Source organism: Podarcis pityusensis (assembly GCF_964106645.2).
Source record: "Podarcis pityusensis genome assembly, chromosome: 11".
NCBI classification, from domain to species: domain Eukaryota; kingdom Metazoa; phylum Chordata; class Lepidosauria; order Squamata; family Lacertidae; genus Podarcis; species Podarcis pityusensis.
This window is the reverse complement of record NC_138036.1, coordinates 59,397,989-59,421,263: the sequence shown is the minus strand read 5'-3', so window position 1 is coordinate 59,421,263 and position 23,275 is coordinate 59,397,989. Positions and strand designations below refer to the sequence as shown.

The 23,275-nt window shown below is 42.9% G+C and overlaps 1 protein-coding gene across 1 annotated transcript; it reads left to right on the top strand.

The window, feature by feature from the left end:
• Positions 1 to 1,552: 1,552 nt before the first annotated feature.
• On the top strand, positions 1,553 to 22,050 carry PSAT1 (phosphoserine aminotransferase 1). Its single transcript, XM_080972945.1, has 9 exons — positions 1,553 to 1,706; positions 4,352 to 4,412; positions 5,117 to 5,186; positions 6,207 to 6,412; positions 9,134 to 9,306; positions 9,957 to 10,126; positions 14,563 to 14,691; positions 16,758 to 16,895; positions 19,848 to 22,050. The coding sequence occupies exons 1-9, from the start codon at positions 1,647 to 1,649 to the stop codon at positions 19,951 to 19,953; spliced, it is 1,113 nt and encodes a 370-aa protein (XP_080829071.1). The 5' UTR covers positions 1,553 to 1,646; the 3' UTR covers positions 19,954 to 22,050.
• The last annotated feature ends 1,225 nt before the right edge of the window (positions 22,051 to 23,275 follow it).

Genomic DNA, 23,275 nt, shown 5'->3' with positions numbered 1-23,275 from the left:
AGGTCACTCACTGATCTTCATAGTTGAGCAAGAATTTGGACACAGATATGCTTAGTCTGAGTCCAATATTCTAACCACTGTATCATACTGGATCACTGAATAGAATCTATTGTAACACAGTTGGCTGCTAGAGTTGCCATTGCAGCAGCTACTTCAAAGGACAATTGTGTTGTATGTTTAGCATTGAGAAGTTTCAGGGCCACAGTATTTTTTGGATTTGGTTTCCTTTGGATGATTATCAAGGGTGGCTTATAATAAAATATAAAAGTTGAGCGCAGGTAGAGGCACACAGTGTAAATAGTGCCTTAGCTCACTGCACTGCAAAACTATGCTTTTCTCAACTGCATTACCACCTCCTCTCTGCGGTGGAGCAAGGTCTGCTCTCTTTTCTTCAAATAAGTGCCTTTTCAATCAGAACATTCTCAAGATGAAGAAGCAATTGACTAACTTGCTTAGTTCCGTGACAGCAACACACTACTATTAACACTATCTTGTCAAGTCCTGGTATAGCCTCAAGACAAAGGCTAGTTAACTATGAATAATCCATACTGGTATTGGAAACCCTTAACAATACTTCTCTGGCTGGTTAGGAAATTCTGTTCTTCCAAATGTTGATGGAATCCAACTCCTGCCAGTACCAGCCACTGCTTTGAGGCTTCTCCCCTACTTTACAATCAGCGGTATATACATTCCACGAAATAAATAAATAGTTGCAGTAGTTCAGGGAAAACCTGTCTAGTGGGCCCTAGGTGTCACATTCCTGTTTTAAATGCACCCCAGTGACCACTTGAAAATTCAAACAGTGTATTCCACTGTCCATTAGGAAGGAGCCAGCACATTCCAATACAGTGGTACCTCGGGTTAAGTACTTAAATCGTTCCGGAGGTCCGTTCTTAACCTGAAACTGTTCTTAACCTGAAGCACCACTTTAGCTAATGGGGCCTCCTGCTGCCACCGCGCCGTCTGAGCCCGATTTCTGTTCTTATCCTGAAGCAAAGTTCTTAACCTGAAGCACTATTTCTGGGTTAGCGGAGTCTGTAACCTGAAGCGTATGTAACCCGAGGTTCCACTGTATGCGTTTGTAGCCCGATCCTTTTCAGTGCGGCGTGGTCTGGTTTCCAACAATTCTAGACTTCAGCTCCCTTTCTTTCTTCTTTCCCTAGAGCCTTCCCCCATCCCTTTTTTACTCTTCTTGGAGCGCTTTGCAGAGACCAGAATTGCTCTGTCGGTGCAGGCGGGGCGGGCAAGGTGCCCAGCACAGAGTTCGTCGTCCTCTGAAAGAGAACAGGCGCCCGCGGCTCTCCGGCTCCGCTGCCAAGGGGGAGTGGCGGCGGCGGCGGCGTCGCGGATCCAAGGTTGCTGCTGCCCGGACGAGCCGCGAGCAGCCGCTCCAGCTGCCGGAGCCCCTGGAATGTTGCAATCTGCCTCCTGCCTTGCATCGCCTCTCTCCGGCGCCCATCCGGCCAATGGCTCGGCCAGACCCAAGCCGCTGGCCAATCGGAGCGTGGCAATTACCATACCTCGGCACAAGGGGCCAATCGGAGAGCAGGCACGCTCAAGGTCGCTGGGCTTGGGAATATCCGGAGCGGCGGCTGGGCGGCAGCCCCACAAAGCCGGAGGGACGCGGAGGAAGCATCGGCCGGACCATGGACGCCCAGAAGCACGTGGCCAACTTCGGCGCCGGACCCGCGAAGCTGCCGCTGCCGGTACGTGCTCCGCGGGGGCTCAATCCTGCAGGCAAGATGCGCGCGGGGGGAGGATTTGCACTGCGCAGCCCGATCCTATGCATGTGCCTTCGGAAGCCCGTGTCGCCGTGGCTGCAGTCCTGTATTCACGTAACCATGGAAGCTGGCCAGGCTTGCTTCCGAGTAGGCTTGCGCTGTAAGTTGGAAGTAAACCCCGCTCAACTTAAGGCTGCCCTTCCGATAACGCGTTGGGGGTGCGCGCTTTTTGGTGCCCTCGGGACGGGGGTAGGCGCTGCGGATCGTTGATCGGGGAAGAGACTCCCCGAATCAGCATTCCACAATGCCAAGAGATATTGCAAAAGGGGCGTGCTCGTGTTTCCGTCCTCTCTACGCGGTTATGTGAAAAGATCAACAGCTATTACACTGTGGAAGCGATATCTCTAAGGGGCAACTTGCAAGTGTTTGCTTTAGGTACAGAGGACATTCCCGCATTCTCCCGTCGGAGAGCTGCCTCGAGACGGGTGTTAGCAAGTTGTAACAAAGGAGGGATTTTGCATTCGTGGTTAAAGTGGAGCAGAGGGTGAGAAAGGCTGGGGCTTTTAAAAAGTACTGGATTCTTGTCAAGTACGCTAATTAGCTGGCAAGTTCGCACTAGCTCGCCTCTTCATATCTTCGTTTATCTTCTTGCTGTGCTGGCGTCTTCTATGCTGGCAGTGAACTAAAGAGCAATTGTTAACGCCTTGCTCTTTCAGGTACAGTAGTAAAGGGGGGGAAATGTATTTTTCAAGGCTGTCCCAGAACATCTGGCAATTCCCCCTCCTCTTTTTAACTCCCAAAGCCTTGTATTGGAAGAGTGGAAATCGCGTTTTGTCTCTGACTCCCACTCTCTTTAAAAGGACATATGTCTGTTTTAAAATGTCGAACCTATGCTCCCAGATCTATTATTGGTTACCCATTTTAACTTCCTATCACTCCTAAACAAATGCTTTGCATGGCTTTTATTACAGGATAATGTTTTGTTGAGTTGTAACACAAGGGCCATTTCAGGGGTTTTAAGAACAGTACACATTCTCTTTCTGTGGAGGTGTGTCCCAGCAGCTGTGGAAAAACTACCTAAATTCTCCCCTTCTTTTCTCCAACAGCTGTGAAAAGGAATATAGTTTGCTTGGTTTTTTCCAGTTGAAAAAGCTACTAATATCAGAGCTCATGGAATAAAAACGCTTACCCCTTTTGTTTGTGCATGGGGCTGGAATTAAAAGAACCCTTTGTTTACCACTGCTGAATAAATGCTTTGTGAACATGTAGGACAGAAAAAACATTTGCAGATATCCTAGTTTAATGTCAGGCAACTGGAGAAATAGATTTTATACAACATATGATAGTAATAAGCTGGCTGTAAACTCATCTGCTCAGAAAGTTACATCAGCATCTGTCTTGATCCAATCACATATGTTTGGCTCCTTCAGATATAAATTATTTTTCCAGCATTACATAAGAATTGCATTCCTAAGCACTTTAGTTAGTTTAAAGCACTCTTGTGCATTGTTCTCTTTTGGACCTGGGAAGCTGCATGGACATAGCCGGGGGGGGGGGCAGCTGCCCTGTCCTAATCAAGTAAATCAAGAAAAATATTTAACTGAGGTTTTCCCCCCAAAAAACATAAATCCTGGCTACACCAATGGGAAGCTGTGAAGTTGATGCTACTTTCTAAAAGACTGCTTTAGAAGTCTGCAGCAAACATTTTCATTTGAATTAATCTTGATACATAATATTCTGATAGGGATGTGAACCTTGTGGTCCTCCAGATGTTGTGTGATTCCAACCCTCATAAGCCCTAGCCTATAGGGCCATGGAAGATGGAAGCTGTAGTCGAACAACAATTAGAGAACCAGATTGCCCATCCCTAATAACATGAGTTTGATGCCGTTTCTAATCAAAGGATTGTGCATTAGTGTCTTATTGTTGTGCTGAATCTGATTAATCAGCTAGAAAGGAGCTTTGATGTTCCATAGAACTTGTACCTAAACACATGTATATCAATGGATATTGAAAAAAGCCTTTATTTTTCAGTGGTTTACTGGGAAAAAATGGTGCCCAGTGTTAGTAATGCCAGATCTGATCTGTCCAAAATGCTGTGCATGAAAATGATAAATTAGGTCATTTATTCCAGCAGTCTTTCACATCGGTGCAAAGAGAGAATGCCTCAGGATGCGAGGTGTTTTGTTAATAACTCATTCCCAGTGTAGGACAGTGTACCTGAAACACTGAACAACCTTTGATTGGCTGCTAAAACTTTAGCCATATTGAAATAACCATGGGCGACACTACACATAATCCGATCCTGTTGAATCCGTCTTTTTTTTAAGTCTTTATAAGAATTCCTTTTTATAAGAAATATACAAGCTCAGAAAGCATAGCTCAAAAGTAGAAGGTGCATGCCTAGTGTGCAGAAAGTCTCTGGATGTGTCTTTGGTATCTCCAGTTCTACAATAGCAAAAGGAAAAAGAAACAAAAAAGGATTAGGTGATAGAAAACAACCTGGTATAATTATGTCTGTCCATGCTTGGATAACACATACTCTTACAAATGATTCTATATAGTAACTAGGATTTGTGAGATTTGACATTGAAATGTCCACAATTATCTCGAATTGATTTCTTTTGTAGGTATTGTTAGAAGCCCAGAAAGAGTTGGTGAATTATAATGGACTTGGCATTAGTGTTCTTGGTAAGGCATTCTTACTTATTCTTGATGTCTTTTTAGCATTTGGAGCTTTTAACTGTATTTTTTAATGAACACAACAAGGAAGAGCTACACATTTAAATGTAGGCATTCCCAGTTTGAGAATTATCCTTTCTGAAATATCTCTCCAACTTTTATCCCACCCTTGCACCAATGAGCTCTGGAAAGCAGATGTCTGAAGGGGCCAGGGGTGTTCATTTTCTTCTCAAGATTGCACAGTGTAGAAGGTTAAGCTTGAGAAACTGCAGTTGGTTCAGAGTCACCCAATGAACTTCATAGCTGAGCAGGACTTTAAACTTTGGTCTTCCTGAGCCACCTGCAACACTCCAGCTATGGCTCTGCAACACCAGCTCTTGCTATTTCCCTTTCACTTTCCAGTGAAGTGAACTGAGGATCCAGCTACCTCTGCAGTTTCTACCCCCTATGGTACTGAAACAAAAGCTGTCACCCTGGTCTAGCAGTTTCCTCAAGGGTGTAGGAGCTCTGATGTACGTAGCTGTGCTGCCTGAAAAGAGTTCTCCATTCATTGCAGTGGAGGAAGCAGACATTTGCACACAGTTCCTGTACCCACTGACCTTCTATCTCCAGTGAATAAATGCGAATTAAAAGATGGCAGTTTTATAAAGCCAAATTTATTTTAGTGATACGGTTTGTATTGTGTCATTTCTGATATATTTATTTTGTTGCAGAAATGAGCCACAGATCATCTGATTTTTCAAAAATTGTCAAAGCAGCTGAAAAGTCCTTGCGTGAACTCTTGTAAGTGATCATTTTTATTCACATTCTAAAAAGCCTTTAATCTGAAGACATAGTAACTGTAGTACAGTTCCCACTCCATGTGTAATTTCTTTACAGTAAGTTCATCAAAGTGTCTGTTTTATTGATATGGACACAAGACCAAACACTTTGTGCTCCTGTTCTTAGAATGATTTGTTCTTAAAAGGTTGCCAGCAGGTTCGGTTATTGCTTCTAATATTGTATTGGCAAGTGCAAAATACATGTAATACTTGCAACTGTAGCACAGTACCATGGGTTACATGCAGATATGGAATATTTGCTCAAGTTTGCTCTGAAGTCAAGAGTAGGCCTTCCTTTGTGGTGTTTTGCCAACGGCTGTCCATGCTTGAAGACTGGAGCATGTGAAGTGTCCGAGATCCACAGGGCAGCCTAGAATTCTGCCTAGTATATCTGGGAGCGGGCTTCAAGCGATGCTTCACAGACTCCAAACAAGAAATGTGCAAAGAGATTAGGTACTTTTTTGCATGTATCTGAACTGGCTATAAATTTTGACTTCCGCAGTTCATTCTGGAACAGCATTGTAAGATTCCTCCCTCTGCTAAAATTTGTTCAGCAGCACCAAGCACACGCCTAGTTGATTATCTGTAATTTTGCATTGTCATCAGTCATCCAACCACAGCACAAGGCTTTCTTCTTCATGTTGTATTAATCTGATTGGTCCAGTAGCAGCATTTATAGAGCTTCTGGAACTTAACAACTTAGAAGCATTTTTCTTATTTTCTTTGGAAGCTGAAATATGTAGACTGTTATATCTAATTCTTATTAGTCTGACAGAGGGTTATACTGAAATACTGTGTATCTGTTGAAATACTGGATAGTAACTGTTTACAAATAATGTAAAACATCATTTTAACAAAAAAGTTTCATTGATCTATAACTGATATTTTCACCGGGGATCTAATTTGGAGAACAACAACTGTCAAATATTTTGAATCCTGAACTGATAGTATTGTTTCATTTTCCTGATACTTCTTCTCACAGAAAAATACCAGACAACTACAAAGTGATTTTTCTCCAAGGAGGTGGATCTGGACAATTCAGTGGTGTCCCACTTAATCTTATTGGGCTAAAAGAAGCCAGGTGTGCTGATTATGTGGTTACAGGAGCTTGGTCAGCAAAAGCAGCCAAGGAAGCAGAGAAATATGCCAAAGTGAACCTTGTTCATCCTAAACTCTCTAGTTATACAAGTAAGTAAACTTGCAAACTTCAACGTTTGTGGAAGCTAAACTGTTGTATGTGCATTTTCTTTCCTGCTTGCTGTTTCTGTTATTTATAAAAACAAACTGTGAGTGTAATATTTACTACAATCCTAAAGAGAAATGGGTCCCAAAGTATGAAAACTGGTTATCTCATTACCGAAATGCAGCTATTCTTATGATTTGGCCTGGATAAGAAGCTTTTGCTGCTGCTTCCTAGCCCTTGACCTTGACCATCTTTCTTAATGGTCTTTTCAAAAACTGCCAAATTTGCACTGTTGGTACCTGTGAACCCCTTCATGCAAAACTAACCGCTTCTGCACATTGCTTTTAGGAGAGGCTAAATCTGGCTGTTACACTCCCATCTTGGCCTTCCCCCCCTTCTGTGGGCACATTACATCAAAGTTATTGGACCATGTATGGGTAAAATTGTGCGTGGGAGAAAAAAGAAAACAAAAGTTTAGGAGCATGGGAAAATCAGTAGAGTGAGAGTGAGGATCAAAGCAGAAATGCAGTTTGACAAGAGTGCTGGGCTGGAAGTACCCATGATGAAAAAGAATAGGGCAACTTGCTGTATCTATGAAACACATCTTGATCTACCCATTCAACCAAATGCATGATGATATTGTGTGTCTGCTGTGCAGTGCATAAATTAGGGTTCTGTCCCCGCTTTCAGAACAGCTTATGAGACTGTGCAAACATTAGGTAAAGGAAAGAGACCCCTGGACTGTTATGTCCAGTCAAAGGCGACTATGGGGTGCGGCGCTCATTTTGCTTGTGAGAATGATGGGGAGGGTTTTTTTCAGTAAGCAGTGCAAGTAAATGCGTGTCTACTTGCAAGCAAGCCCTACTGAATTCAGTGGGGCTTACTCCCAGGAAAGTAGAAGTTAGTTTAGTTGAACTCAATGGGGCTTCTGCATGCACATATTCCACTTAGACCTCTGAGTGGGGAAGCAGATGCAACTTGACTAGTAAATCACTTAAAATACTCTTAAATTAGGGATGCAGGTGAGCCTAGGGCTTGCTGAACAGAAGGTTGGTGGTTCGAATCCCCACAACGGAGTGAGCTCCCATTGCTTGGTCCCAGCTCCTGCCAACCTAGCAGTTCCAAAGCATGTCAAAGTGCAAGTACAGTCATACCCCGGGTTACAGACGCTTCAGGTTGTGTTTTTTTGGGTTACAGACCCGCCGAAACCCGGATGTACCAGAACAGGTTACTTCTGGGTTTCGGCGGTCGCGTATGTGCAGAAGTGCCTAATCGCAACCCACGCATGCGCAGACACGGCGCTGCGGGTTTCGAACGCTGCGGGTTACAAACGTGCCTCCTGCACGGATCACGTTTGCAACCCGCGTGTCCACTGTAGATAAATAGGTACCACTCCTGCGGGAAGGTAAACGGTGTGCGCTGCTCTGGTTTTGCCAGAAGCTACTTAGTCATGCTGGCCACATGACCCGGAAAAACTGCCTGCAGACAAATGTCGGCTCCCTTGGCCAGTAAAGCGAGATGAGCGCCGCAACCCCAGAGTCGTTTGCAACTGGACTTAACTGTCAGGGATCCTTTACCTTTTTTTTTAAAAAAAACAATCTCTTAAATTAGTTGAAAATATGTTAAATATATTATATGGAAGTTTATTTAATATTTTTATTAGATTTACTACTTCCTTAAATATTAAGGCCCTCCACCGCCCAGGGAGCCTTGTCAAGGTCCTCTGCTGCTGCAGTGAAGTGTGGCACACCCTCTGCCACCATGGGGAGGTAGTATGGGACCTTCTGCTGCGGGGGAGTGTATCGCACCCTCTGCCACTGTGGAGAGGCCTGGCAAACCCTCTCCCACTGTGGAGAGGCCTGGCAAGGCCCTCTGCTGCTGTGGGGAAGTGTGGCACACCCTCCACCACTGCAGGGAGGTTGAAAACCAGATATCGCCCAGCCCTAGTGCCTGGTTGGGGAAGCCTGAATCTGAAGCACGACTGGTTAACCTGTGGCCTTCCAGCTGTTGTTGAACTACAATTCTTACCATTCAGAACCATTTGTTGTGCTGTCTGGGGCTGATGGGAAATGTAGTTCTTGATACATGTGTAGCTTATGCATGTCACCATGGGGAAAATGTCTGTAGCAGCAACTTCTACACAGCCATTTGCAAATGCTGTGTTGGTGTTTGGGTGTGTGAGTAGCCTGTTAAGTTCACAAAATACATTGGCATCAATGAAGATTAGCATGCATCATGTAGATCAGGGTGGACAACTTATGGCTTACTAGATTTGCTGGATCCCAACTCCTATTAGCCTCAGCCAGCATACCAATGGTCAGGGATGATGGAAATCATAGTCTAGCAGCGTCCGAAGGGCCACAGGTGCCTCACCTAACAACCTTATTATGCTACAAAAGATTACATTCTGGCTTGAATGTTGAAATGATTTTGAATGGTGGTCTGTTTTTAGCATCTTGAAAGGACCTGGTATCCTGTTTGTTTAACACACTCTACTACTTTCATGATGAGAAAGTGTGGTGGGTGTTTTTTTGAAATGCCCATTTCTCTTTTGTAGCCATTCCAATAATGAATTAACTTTGCTGGCAAAGCAATAGAAATTTGTTGAACCAGAGTTGCTTTCAAAGTTCAATATATAAGGGAAAGTTGTATCTCATCGGACTTCTGAATCTGCTGGCTGGGAAATATTTCCATTGTTTGTCTCTCTGTTGTCTTACCTGCTTCAGAAGTTCCTGATCCAAGCACTTGGAACCTTAACCCCGATGCCTCTTATGTCTACTATTGTGCAAATGAGACGGTTCATGGAGTGGAGTTTGACTTTGTCCCTGATGTTGGGAAGGCAGTTTTAGTGTGTGATATGTCATCCAATTTCCTCTCCAGGCCGGTGGATGTGTCTAAGGTAAAGTTCCAAAAGGGCAGTTTGTTCCTTTGCACAGAGTAACCTAATATCTCAAACTTGGTTTGCTCAAGCTGATTTGTGTAATGCTTTCACTCACTTGTTCAATGAGCATGACTAAATTTGATCCATTAATTTCAATAGGTCTGCACTGAGTAAAACATATTTAGGATCTCATTGCAAGTTATCACCTGAGAAGGACCTCCTGAGAGTATTTCACTTTCAGTATATGCATTGTTAAGTGATTTAGCACGCTAATGTTTCACAGCAGTGATCTTTTCCTTTATTTGTGTGTATAGGAACATTCACCAGTATGTGTTCTGCTTATACAGTCATACCTCGGAAGTCAAACAGAATCCGTTCAGGAAGTCCGTTAAACTTCTGAAATGTTTGACTTCCAAAGCGCAGCTTACGATTGGCTGCAGCAGCTTCCTGCAGCTAATTGGAAACTGCGGAAGCCCCATCAGACGTTCGGCTTCCAAAAGAATGTTCAAAAACCGGAACAGTCACTCCCAGGTTTCAGTCGTTTGGGAGCCAAAATGTTCGACTCCCAAGGCGTTTGGGAGCCGAGGTATGACTGTAATGTACAAATGAGTACATGGATTTAATATCCATTTCCCCTTTCTTTTCTCCTCCCCACTTCCAATGTCAAGTTTGGTGTAATCTTTGCTGGTGCCCAGAAGAATGCAGGCTGTGCTGGAGTTACAGTGGTTATAGTACGTGAGGATTTGATTGGCTTTGCACTCAAAGAGTGCCCGACAGTCTTGGACTACAAAGTGCAAGTGGAGAACAGCTCACTATACAACACTCCTCCGTGCTTCAGGTAATTTTGCCACAGTACAATATCCTTCATTTTGCTAATTACTCGGAAGTTTACTATGCAGAGCAGAGGTTAGGAATGTCCAGTCTGCGGGCTAAATTAGGCCCACCAGGCCTCTCCATTTGGCCCCCAAGGCCATTTTGGCAAAGCCGTGCCCACCTGCCCTATACTAGATAAAGACATGACTGGGCCAAGTGGAAGTTTGCAGACATCTGCAAATGGTGCGCAGTGCTTTGCAAACTCTGACAGTCAGCTGATGATTGCATAGCGCCATGCATGGCGTTTTGCAAACCACAGTGATCAGCTGATTGCTGCTGATTTGGTGTACAGTGCTATGCAAAAACAGGTTATCTAATGTCATTGTGATGTCAGACTATTGGACAGGTGGCTGTCCGAACCCACTGGATAAGGGGGATAAGGTTCCGCCCCAAGCTATTCCAGAAAATAAAGCTATTCCAGAAAATAAATGTTAGTTGGTTATGTCTCAGTGACATAACCAAATTTTCCCAGTGAAATAAAATGTCAGGGTGGTATAAATTTTAGCAGAGTTCCTGCTTTTCCTGAATTGGTCCTCAGTAGGACTGACTACAGACTTGAAGATACCCTTGACATAATGCTTTCTTTGGACTTCGTATTCTGCTGGCAGATAGGCTTACATAGCAGTACTGGCTAATTCATTGTTGTGTCCTGGATGTAGTGTCACATTGTGGCACTGTGTGAAAACTGCAAAGATGGTCATGGCAGTGCCAGGTCTGCTTCTGATCATGGTCTGAATTGAGCGGAGAAATTCTCTGCCCATAGTTTCAGTCCTTTCCACTGCCTACATGCATCTCTTGACTTACCTGTTTCAAGCTGAACTGGCTCAGGTGATTATTTCCCCAGACCAAAATCCCAACCAACAACCATGCCTTTTCCATTTTAATTGTCATCTAGGCATCATGGTTACTAGATGGAATTTAATTAGCAGTTCTGGATGCAAACAAGGCAAAACTGATTAAAGGGTTACTCTGTGTGTTTCTGAATTGCTGACAGCAGTGAAGTTGTGCTTTTGTTAGTAGGGTAATTAGGAGTTAATAGTTACTCAAGAGGTGAGTGAGTGTATGTGTGACTACTGAACCAAATACTCTTCAGATCTACTGTGTGAGCACATGAATTATGTGAATGGAAAATTTTAGTTATGCAAGCAGTTCCTACAACTTCTTTCTGTAATGGGTTAGGAGTGTAAAACAGGCATTTCATTTTTTTCAGGCATTTAAATCCCCATTTCTAAAGGTCTGTTTCAACTTCATAGGATGTACCGATGAAAAAATGTTATGAATGTTACCTTGCAAGGTGGAGAAAAACCATATCAGATGCAGGAGTTCAAACAGATCTCTTAGTATTTAATTGTGCGGCATGTGTCTACCACGTACAATAGGCTGGTGCCCCCCCCCAACCCTTTTCCATCACTAGAAGTCTCATATAGATTTTATTCACACATGCCAAAAGTTACTTATTCGATAGTGAGTGTTGGCAGTGTTCTGGAATGTATGGAGTATTTTAACTTTATTTATTTCAAATAATTTTATATTGCCCTTTAACTAAACATTTTCAGGGGGGTTTACAACCCCATCAGAAAAGCACCATTTCCTTCTCCCTGACAAGCCCAAAACAAACATTGCAAGGATTTTAAAATTTGGAAATATGGCTATGCCATATAACATGATTGGTTGTTTCTATCTGGCTAAATAGAAAAACCAAGAAAAGCTTCTCTGCGAAGACAAAATGGGGTGTGGTGGAAGGGAAGAACACATCATTATTGATAAAGTACTCTATTTGACCAGTGGTGAGTTTTGCATCTATTGGTCATATTTGGTGCCTAGTTTAAGTCCCTCCCCATTACATTATTCTAGTATCCTGAGTATGGAGTGAAAGGTTTACATGCATGGAAAATTATTTCAATTAAGAAAAACTGAATTCTCCTTGAAGCCATAACTGCTAAATTATCAGTAGCTTGCATAATAATTGTATACTGTAGTAGGGACATAAAACTCAGGGCAGACAATTGCAAACTTTTAAACTTCATTTTTTCTTATATATTTGTAAACTAGTTACCCATTTTTTATAACATTCCATATTTACAGTGCTGTAAAATTTGTAACCTGCAAGTTGGCTGGATGTTGCTGCCTCGTGTTTGCTTCTTGAAAACACCATGTGTCTTGCAAGAGATTGACCAAACTCTCTTTCCTTTTTTCGGTAATTCTGACTGTTTCTCTTTCTTCTCTGTGCAGCCGTTAGTTGGCTGGGGACCTGACCTGAATGTCCATGAGCTGCTGTAGTGAAGCACTGAATTAAATTATTCCAATACGGATCGTTTTAACCTCTTGCCAAAAGGAGTCTTGGCTTCCTGACATTAATCTGCTGCATGAAGATTAACAGTGCTTTCCCCCCCCTGGGGAGAAATCGCATTTCCTAGCTACAAGGATTTCCCTGATATTCAAATCTATGACTAAACCTGCTTTGGGGGTGGCATGGAAGCTTGCTATGTGGCTTTTAAAGTGGGTCAGTCTATTACGCCCCCTGCCCCCACTTATTTAGTGAGTGTCTTTTTGTGGATCATAAAGGCTTATGTGAAATCCAGTACAGGATATAATGAACCGGTACCAAACTAGCTCATACAGGAATTTTCTGAGTGTGGGACACTTTTGCAACAGGTGTGCAAATATAGAGAGAAAGAGTGATGTGGAAATGGAACAAAATAGCTAAGGAGCAGGAATGTTTTATATTTTAGGCTTATTGCCTGCCAAAGACTTGTGCTGGTTTGTGTTGTGGCATCAAAGTCTGTCCTTTTGTCTGGAAGGTGGATTGGAGCCCCCATACCAGCTTCAACACAATTCACGCTCCACATTGGAACACTGATTTCTGGGCGTTCTCTGCTTCCTTAATGCTCATGGCTTTTGTGTAATGTCCTGGAAATGGGGCGTGTATCTGAGTGACAATACAGATTTGTGTGATTCTGGGACCAAATCCAGGCACTGGCATAATGCAGCTTTGCAAATAAAAGGCCCACGATCCTGCTTCCAAAGTAGTGACCAACCAGAAGGTCTCTGGAGAAGGCAGGCAGCGTAGAAGGACACTCCTGCATGCCAACTGAGTCGGGTGAATGATGCTTTTCTGCACATGGGACAGTAAAAGATCAGATGACTTGGGTGAGCACTGAGAGATACAGTTGGCTCAGGCTATTTGTTTACAATAAACACTGTTGATTTAGCAATAATTCAGCTTAGCTCAATAGGAGCAACTTCCTAGTTAGCTGAGAATCTGAGTTGGGAATCTCTGCCTTGAATTCACAAGGTAGTCTTGGGTCAACATTTTATCCCTCAGCTCCCCACCTGTAATATGGAGATGATGCTATTCATCTTCCTTGCATTCAAAATGGCAATCCTTACAAACAACACTGTAATGTACTTTTAACAGTCTTGAGCACTATTTGAATGCTTAATATTAATAGTAGTTATAGTAAGTATCTCTAGGATTATGGCTATTAGCTTTTTACAAGCAGTTTAGTATGCAAAGTGACATCCATGGGAAATACCTGTGATCAAGCAGAATTCTCTCTTTGTAGCTAAAATCACGGACAATGCTTTGCATTCTGATTTTCATTCAGTAGCTGTCTTTGGAAAAGTTTGTCAATGGTTACATGAAAGCAGCAGGACAGTATTGTTCTTACTGGCTGTTGCAAAAAAGAACAGCTCAAGGTGTAAAGGTTTAAGTTATTTTAAATAGGAAATAGGTTTGATGAAAATGTTAATGCTGTCACATCAACAGGAGGCCAATGCCAGCAATATCTTTCGCAAGTTTGAATGGCTTCTCTGCCACTTGAGCCAAGATCCTTTAATTTGACCAGTATTTCACAACTGGATCTCTTGTTGGTTAGACCATAATTTCAGCAGTCATAACAGGGCCTATACAGATGAAGAAACAATGGGAATTTTCAATTTTGCCCTAGCATTATATCTACAACCTCCAATTGTCTCTACGGTATTGTGTTTCCAGAGCACTGTTAACCAGCAGCTAGATTCTAACTAGAATACAAAGTATTATATAGGAAGTTCTCTTGCTTTGGCTGACAGGTTTCACTTGCCGTAAAATGATGCTTTGCCTTTTTGCATGTGATTTGGCTTGCTTGCTTGCGCCATTTGAAACCGGATGCCTGCTGACACCTTGGCATGACACACGCCTGGTCTTCATGGGGCATACCAATTTAGATTAGGTACTGGGTGCATTTGTGAGATTATGCATTGGGGACAGATGACTCTGTCTCTTCCCTGTCCCCCAACACACTCTCTTATTGGTTTTACTTCTCTTCTATACCATGTAAGCAACCCTTGCTGTTTTTGTTATTGAGACATGAACATAGCATTGCAAATAATTGGTGCCTCTTCTCTTTTTGATTCCAGTATCTATATCACAGGCTTGGTCCTGGATTGGGTAAGAAACAATGGCGGAGCTGCAGCTATGGATAAGCTTAGCCAAATGAAGTCACAGATGATTTATGATATTATTGATGGATCCAGTGGATTCTACGTGTAAGTTGTCCTGACTTTTACCATTGTTACTGTACAGTACTATCTCAGAGGACTTCGTCTATATAGGACTTTAGCAAAGCTTCCACACAAGCACATGCGGAAAACTAGCGTTTCAGTGAAAAATCTTGTAGCCTCGCTTTCTCCCAGGAGCGGCAGCTTCTGGGTGTGTGTGTGCATATTGCGAGAGGACTATGCCAGGCTAGAAATCACATGCTTTGATGGTACGTTATCTGTAATGTTCTAGTTATAGGTAGGTAGCTGTGTTGTTGAAACAAAATTAAAAAAATTCCTTCCAGTAGCACCTTGGAGACCAGCTAAGTTTGTTATTGGTATGAGCTTTCGTGTGCATCTGAAGAAGTGTGCATGCACACACAAAAGCTCATACCAATAACAAACTTAGTTGGTCTCCAAGGTGCTACTGGAAGGATTTTTTTTTATTTTATCTGTAATGTGTTTACCTTCGTCCTACCCATTTCATAACTTCTAGCTTGTTAGTTCCATTTAAGTGAGATTATAGCCAGGAGAAACTTATTTTCCCCCATGGCAGCTAATACATTTTTTTGCCTGTAGCCGGCCAGCTGTTTAGGAATTCACAACAAAAATTGTGGCCATTATGATGATGCAATTGAGCTGTATGCATCTTATCAGTATGTATGTACTGCTGTATTTTGTGCCATGCTTTTTGACTGGAGGCTGTTTACCTGTGAAATGCCACCTAAGCAACGAAGTGCCTTACTGGACAGAGCAAAATGTGAACAGCTTTTCAGTGCGCCAAGAATCTGATTTCATCATGCAAACTTGCTACAGTTTGTTTGCATTGCGTGTCTCTGCTGTATGCTGGTGTGAAACAGTGAAATTGTTTTTTAAATGTACAGTGCCTGCTTGTTGACTCCTTTCAACCACAACCAGAAGTGGCCTAAATTATTTAATACCCATTCTCCTTTTCAAGTGTGAATAGATAGCAGTGCTTTGCTATCAAATTGTGGCAATGGGTTTTTATGCATGTAGATGGCTTAGAAGCCTATTTGGGCATTCAGTGATATATAAACTAAATAATAATAATAATAATAATAATAATAACAATATCACATGGGCTTCAGAGTTCTTGTGGTTGAGATTGTGCTGAATCAGTTGAGCCAACTGCAGGGTTGCATGTGGCTTCTTGGTAATTGTAGCTGCAAATCTCTTGTTGAATTTCTTCTGGATTTGATGAGAATTAGGTGGAAGACAAGTGTAATATAAAATGATTTGCAGCACATTCTCCTTCCAGTCAAGCAAAAGAGTCCTTCAGCCTTGCCTCTTGCCACTCTCTCCCCTGTGCGGTGCTGCTGCCTTTTTGTACATCTGGGAAAAACAAAAGCTTCATTGGCTTTCCCCACCTAGAGGAGCCTGTAGTGGAAAAGTACATTTCTTGTGCTTTAAAAAATGTTTATTTCATAAAATTTTATATACCACTTGTTTGTAGAAAACAGCAAAGCAGTTTAATTTTGAAAGGCAACCTGCCAGCTCCATGTATTATTTCCCCTTGGTGCTTATTTAAAAGTTGTTCAGACACAAACATACTCACACATGATTCAAGCATCTTTGGCAGTTGTGTTGAAGATCTTCACACATGGGGACACATAGTCTTCTCACATGCCAAATGAACACCTGCCAAGTGTCCAGGAGGAGGGGCACGGCTGTTGCCCACGATGGGGCATGGCTAGCCTTTGCAGACGCCTCCATGCATTCTTTCAGCATAAAGCGATGAGGTCATCTGACACTTCCCCATGTAATTTCCGTGTAATTATCTTTCAGGTAGCCCTTTAGAGTTTGCAAGCAGAACTGATTTCTGTGGCTGACAAAAGATTATGTCACTTAGAAACATAGGATGGTAGTCAATTAAGTTTTACTCCGAGTAGACGTCCAAAAATGAATGAACACGGGTATGTTAGGCCCATTAATTTCAATAGGTCTGTTCTGAGTAAAACTTAGTGGAATACCACCTACAATTTAGTTCATTAATATGTACTCATTTGATAACAAGCCAAAATATGGCTGTAATCATATTTATGTGAAATTTTCAGGTGTCCTGTGGAGAAGAAGAGCAGGAGCAGAATGAATGTTCCTTTCCGGATTGGCAGCATTAAGGGTGATGAGGCCCTGGAAAAGAAATTCCTTGATCAAGCTATAGAAAACAACATGCTATCCCTGAAAGGGCATAGGTAAGAGAGAAGTCTGTGGAGAAGCTTTGGCTGAGGTTGAGTTACAATGTGACGGAAGGAGCAGTAGGAATTGAACACACAAAAATGAGAGGCATTGTCATTTCTCAGAACTGTGGAAAAAAAAACCAGGTTGTATTAGTGCTGAAGCTTAGCTGTGCTTCTGAAAAATCCCTTATATGTGTGACTGCACAATTTTATAGATATTTTTTCAGTTTTTAAAAACTGAAAAGCCGTGTGATAACCAAACCAATTTTTATTTAAGTTTCAGTTTAGAGTCTGGATGCCCAAATTGTCAATGAATTAAGAGTCCATGGGCAGAAATGCCTTATTTGTGTATGATATTTATAGTAAATATTTGACTAAGGTGATAAGTACTGTCACCATTTCCCCAATCTGCTACTACTTAAGCACCATATTTTGGCCATTGGTCATCTACCAATCTAGTCCAGGGTTTCAGATGGAAGACTTCCCCAGCCCCATCTGGAGACACAGGGAATTGAACCTGCAACCTGCTGCATGCAAAACATGTGCTTTACCTCTGAGTTAGGGCCCTTGGCTTCTTGGCTACCAGCCAGGAATCATGTAATACTGTGCTATGTGGTCACCTGGATTTGGCTATCATGCTCATGTTCTGCTTCCTGGTTTCCCTCAAGCATCTGGTTGACCATTGTGTATGCTGGACTTGATGGGCCATGGGCCTGATCCAGCAAGCTATTACATTCCGTAGACCCTTCCATTTTGTTTTGCAGAAAAGCTCAAATGCTGATATAAATGTTTCTGAAAATTTAGCGTCCTTCCAGCTCAGCCCTAATTATTACATAAATGAAGTTCTATTCTTTCACAGTCCTGAGAAAATACAGTATCTTGATCATTCCTTTTAGTTCACTGTTGGAGTTGTATCTCCCCACCCCTGTTTTGTACTGGTGCTGGTCTTCCTTCCTCCCACTTTCCTCTTGGCATCTGGTGTGGTGATGCTTGCAAGGTGATGCTTCAAAATAAATCTGTCACTCTGGTCTAATTATTGCTCCCCTCACACAATCTCAAACTCACAGTTCTTCTGTTCTTGCACTCTTGGAAGAACAGAACGAGGAGACTTCTTTTCAGTTTGTATGCATCTAAAGCATTGCTAGCTAAAGCATTGCTGTCTTTAGAAACGATCCATTATTCTCAACAAGATGTGCATGCCTCTTGTTAGCACACACCAGCCTTCCCCATCCACATGTTATTGGACTCCAGCTCCCATCAGCCAGCTGCCAATGTGGCCAGTGGACAAAAATGGTGGGAATTATGGTCCAGCAGCATCTGGAAGCACCAGGTTGGTATAAATTGAGGGTGGGCAACCTCTAGGCCTGGAGACCAAATGTGGCCCTCAAGTATTAAAGGTTTTATGATCTCTGGCTCATAAATCCAGTGGTCTAGCAACACTTCTGCTTGTAAAAGGTAAAGGACCCCTGGATGCTTAAGTCCAATCAAAGGTGACTATGGGGTGCGGTGCTCATTTCGCTTTTCAGGCCGAGGGAGCCAGCGTTTGTCCACAGACAGCTTTCCAGGTCATGTGGCCAGCAGGACTAAACCACTACTGGCACGCAGAGGACCGCGATAAGTGCCAGAGTGCACAGAAATGCCATTTACTTTCCCACCGCAGCAGTACCTATTTATTTACTTGCACTGGTATGCTTTCAAACTGCTAGGTTGGCAAAAGGTGGGACAGAGCCCAAGAGGCTCCCTCGGCCTGAAAAGCGACCACAGTGCCACCTGCGTCCCCTCACTTCTGCATGTGCCAGCCTTTAAACCAGCAGAGAAAACAACGCAGCTCCTTCCCTGGAAGCACATTGAGAGTTGGTTGCACATAAGAGGCAATAAAATACTCATGGAAGCAATAAAAAAAATCAGTGAAGTAAGTAAGTCCAAACAAGAGTCTCTGTGCTTTGCATGTTGCCGGTAAGAGAAGAAAAAGCAAGACTGGTTAAAACCAGCTCTCTGGGTCTCCTGTAGGAACTGCACATGTCCAGAAATAAGTTCCCACAGTCAGTATCTGCTTTGGTAGACTAAACAATTAGGGATGTGGGTGGCGCTGTGGGTTAAACCACAGAGCCTAGGACTTGCCGATCAGAAGGTCGGCGGTTTGAATCCCTGCAATGGGGTGAGCTCCCGTTGCTCAGTCCCTGCTCCTGCCAACCTAGCAGTTCGAAAGCTCATCAAAGTGCAAGTAGATAAATAGGTACTGCTCCGGTGGGAAGGTAAATGGCGTTTCCTTTCGCTGCTCTGGTTCGCCAGAAGCAGCTTGGTCATGCTGGCCACATGACCCGGAAGCTGTCTGTGGACAAATGCCGGCTCCCTTGGCCAGTAAAGCGAGATGAGCGCCGCAACCCCAGAGTTGGTCACGACTGGACCTAATGGTCAGGGGTCACTTTACCTTTACCTTAGACTAAACAATCTGTGAAAACTGCTTTTTGAATCTTCTTTCTGTTTCTGGAAATGAATGGCTCTCAGTCATTCACCCCAGCATCCAGGTCTCTCTATCTTCCCCTCAGGAATTACCACTCCACATTTGGTCTTTAGCTGCCACACCGCCTTTCCAGGTCATGTTCGTCCCTGATTCACAACTTCATTGAGTGCTTTTGCCTTGCCAGAATGTTCCTTTGTACTCTGATAAGACCTCTTGCTTGTGTAGTGGAGGACAGAGTGGGGTGTGTGTAGAAATCAGCTTGCTGTACAGAGGTAGAAGGTACACTGGAGGCTCCGCCCACTTTTGCCTCTGGCCTTGCTCACCACTGGCGTCTTTTCCCAAAAAGGCTTGCCCAGAAAGGAATGCAGCCTTTGGGCTGAAAGAGGTTACTTTCCCCTTGATATAAATGAATGTTCTGGACTACGAAAAGAATATAGTGCACTGGTGAAACTGGGGGACGCTCCAAATGTACCGTTTCCCTGCATTTCCCCTTATTCTTTCAGATCTGTGGGAGGAATCCGTGCTTCTTTGTATAATGCTGTGACAAGAGAAGATGTTCAGAAGTTAGCAACATTCATGAAGAGCTTCATGGAGAGGCATCGGTCATGAACTCGAATTAATTAGTGTTGCCCCTCTTGGAAATAAAAGTGTAATGAATTGGAAGCTGGTGGAAATATTCTATATACTAAAACTTTCAATACCACAGTCAAATTTTGGAAACCAATAAAAATCCCAGTGTCTCTTGCATCTGCCCAATATTCAAAGCGGTTATGGCTGTAGAAGATCCAGGCTTGCTTATCCTTGCACTTTGAGAATTGACCCCAGTGTTTTATCACAGTCCCTAGAGGTATGCAGTTCATTTGTTTTTTTTAAAGTGGGTAGGTAGGGAGATAATTCAGCAGCCTGAAATAAAATGTACAGAGGATAGAGGTAAAAACATAGAAAATACATTTTGGGGGGTTACAATCAAATAATAGATCTTATTCTAATTGCCCCTGCTAAAAACCTTGCAGTTCTTGCTGCCACCTTATCATCTTGATCTGCTAAAAGAAATGACACAGTAGCAATGGTTGAGCGACCTTGGCAGGGACAACAATAGAGGGGTGGTGGGTTAGAGGGGTTGTGGAGATTAGTACTGCATACATGGCAACTCCCTGAAATTGTTGCTCTCAGTGTAAGGGATCTGACAAACAATCCCATCTTACGTAAAATATTTCCCCTGGTGCCTGTTTGTTACATTTTCCTGAGGTTAGTCTCCTCCTTAAGAGTGCTATGTGCTTAGTATGGTAAGCAAAGTTAAATACAGTGGTACCTCTGGTTACGAATGGGATCAGTTCCGGAGGCCTGGCCGTATCCCGAAAATTTTGTAACCGGAGGACCCCTTCTACGCACACGTGCGGCGCCACTGAGCGCTTCTGCGTTTGCCGCGGCCGTAACCCAAAGATTCCGTAACCTGGAGGTTACACAACATGAGGTACCACTGTATTTAGATAACATTCAATGGGAACAGATTTTATATGTTTAATAATTCCAAGTACGCCTCACTAGTGCCTAAGGGAATTACTCGCAGTCATCCTTTGTTAACATCAGGCCTTAGTTTTTGAAGCAGGAAGCCTGTTAAGTTCTGCCGACTTTGGAATTGTTAAACGCACACTTAACTATACTGTCATGCAGTTCCATCCTCTGCTTTTAAAATACTGAACTACTTCTGACTTAAAGACATTTACATTTGGCACCCTTCCATTTTACAGCACAGAAACCAAAATCACTTTCTTTCCCTATGCCCTCCTGCACTGTTTTGAAACCAATATTGCCTTCATGTTCACAAGATCCCACACAATTCCCCCCAATGAACGTTTTTGTTCAGGGGCCATGTCACACCCTTTGTGCCTTCTTGGAAGATGCACTCGCAGCAGAAGGAGGCCTTGCCTGTTCAGGAACCTAGGAAGCTTCCTTTCCTGAGCCAGACCATTGCTCCCTCCAGCTCAGCATTGTCTGCACTTTCTGGCAACAGGTCTCTGGAGTCTCAGGCAGTCTCAGCCCTACAGGGACATGCTGGGGTTTGAACCTGGGACCTTCTGCAAGCCAAGCACATGCTCTTCCACTGAGCCATGACCTCACCCCCTTGCTCATCATACATAATTCTGTTGTGTGTTTTTTTAATTACCTGTACAGAGATTGTGTCCATGTAGGACACAACTGTTGTGTATGAAACGGCCAACACTCTTAACTTGTGAAAGGAAGGTTTAGTTTATTGTCCCCTTGCATTCTATTTTCTGTTCACACTCTGGTATAACTTACCCATCTGCCCAATAATGTTTCCCTTAAAAATAAATTTTAACCAAAACTGTTTATTTCTCAAAGACTACATTCATTAGATCGTGGCATTTTTTTAAAAAAAAGTTCCTTTAGCTGTTTGTTTGTTTTTAATGAAATAACATTGTTGATAGAATTTGGCCACCTGATCAGTTCGTTTCTCAAGATTGGATTTCTTAGCCACGGAGACAGTTATCAATTTCTTGTACAATTTCATGTGCACTTTAATAAAATCATCATCATAATATTAAGAACAACCCTTTTCCTGGAGTTTTTACTTAAAAATATGTGGGTCAAAATAGAAGAAAGTGTCCTCCCTGCTTTGTTTAAAATAACCAAGTTTTTCTTTGTGTATACTAAATTGAAAAATAATAAAAGTCTTTTAAAGTATCACTGGTGGATTTGATGTTGTTTGTTTTAACTTTGAAAACTCAAAATGGGATGCGAAACTATTTTTGAGACACTTTTTTTAAAACCTACCTCCTGAAGTTTTAAATCTGTTCAAAAGCATTTTATGTGAATCTGCTACCTCAGTTCAGCGGTGGACTAGTAAACTCTCATATTTGCACATAGTCTGGATATTGCTTGGTTCAGGCTTAGCCAAAGTGGTTCCCATCAGATGTTGCTGGACTCCAGCTCCCATCACCCAACATGACCATTGGTTAGGAACAATGGAAGCTGGAGGGCACCAGGTTGGTTACCCCATTAGCATTATATTCTCAATTAAGCTCCACAGTCCCAATATGTAATCTGCTTTCATATACAAACAATTAAACAGTCCTATACGTAGTTATTCAATCTAGTCTGAAGGCCCATACTACTTTTTCTCCTGCAATATCCAGCTGCCCTTTTAAATACTAGTATTGATGACCACCAGTGGATGGATGGCCTGTGATTAAAGTGAGCTGAACAGACAGGTTGTGAGAATTCTGTATGTATATATTCACTTTTATTACAAGATCCCAGTTCTTTTGCTTTCGCCAGTGGCTGCATTGGCATGTCATGCTAAACAAGCCATGGCTTTGCACAAGTGCATGAACATGCTGATCCCAATGAGCCTCCTTGCTTCTCCTTGGGCTTTTAAGTAGATGCAGCATTGCAGCTAAACCAAGCTTTGGCTTGGTGTGTCTGAACTAAGGAATGTATTTAAGGTGTCTCCTCCTTACGCTGTTGCCAAGATTTGTCCTATGGTTACATGTTGTGGTTGAGGAGGAGAAGCCTTAATCATCATCCTAGGTTTGGGCAAGAAGCCAAACCTTGGCTTAGCTGCCATTCAACATTGATCTAAAAGGCTAATGGAAGAGCAAAGCAGGTGTGAACACCTCTCTGGGAGTCAGTGGTTCTGACATGAAAACTAGGTCATTATATGGAAGTTTAAGAGAATGCTGTGTTGGTCAGTGCAAAGGTAAAGGACCTCTGACGGTTAAGTTCAGTCGCAGACGACTTGGGGGTTGTGGCGCTCATCTCGCATTACAGGCCAAGGGAGCCGGCGTTTGTCCACAGACAGTTTTTCCGAGTCATGTGGCCAGCACGACTAAACCACTTCTGGTGCAACAGAACACCAAAACCAGAGCAGCGCCACGGAAATGCCGTTTACCTTCCCACTGGAGCGGTA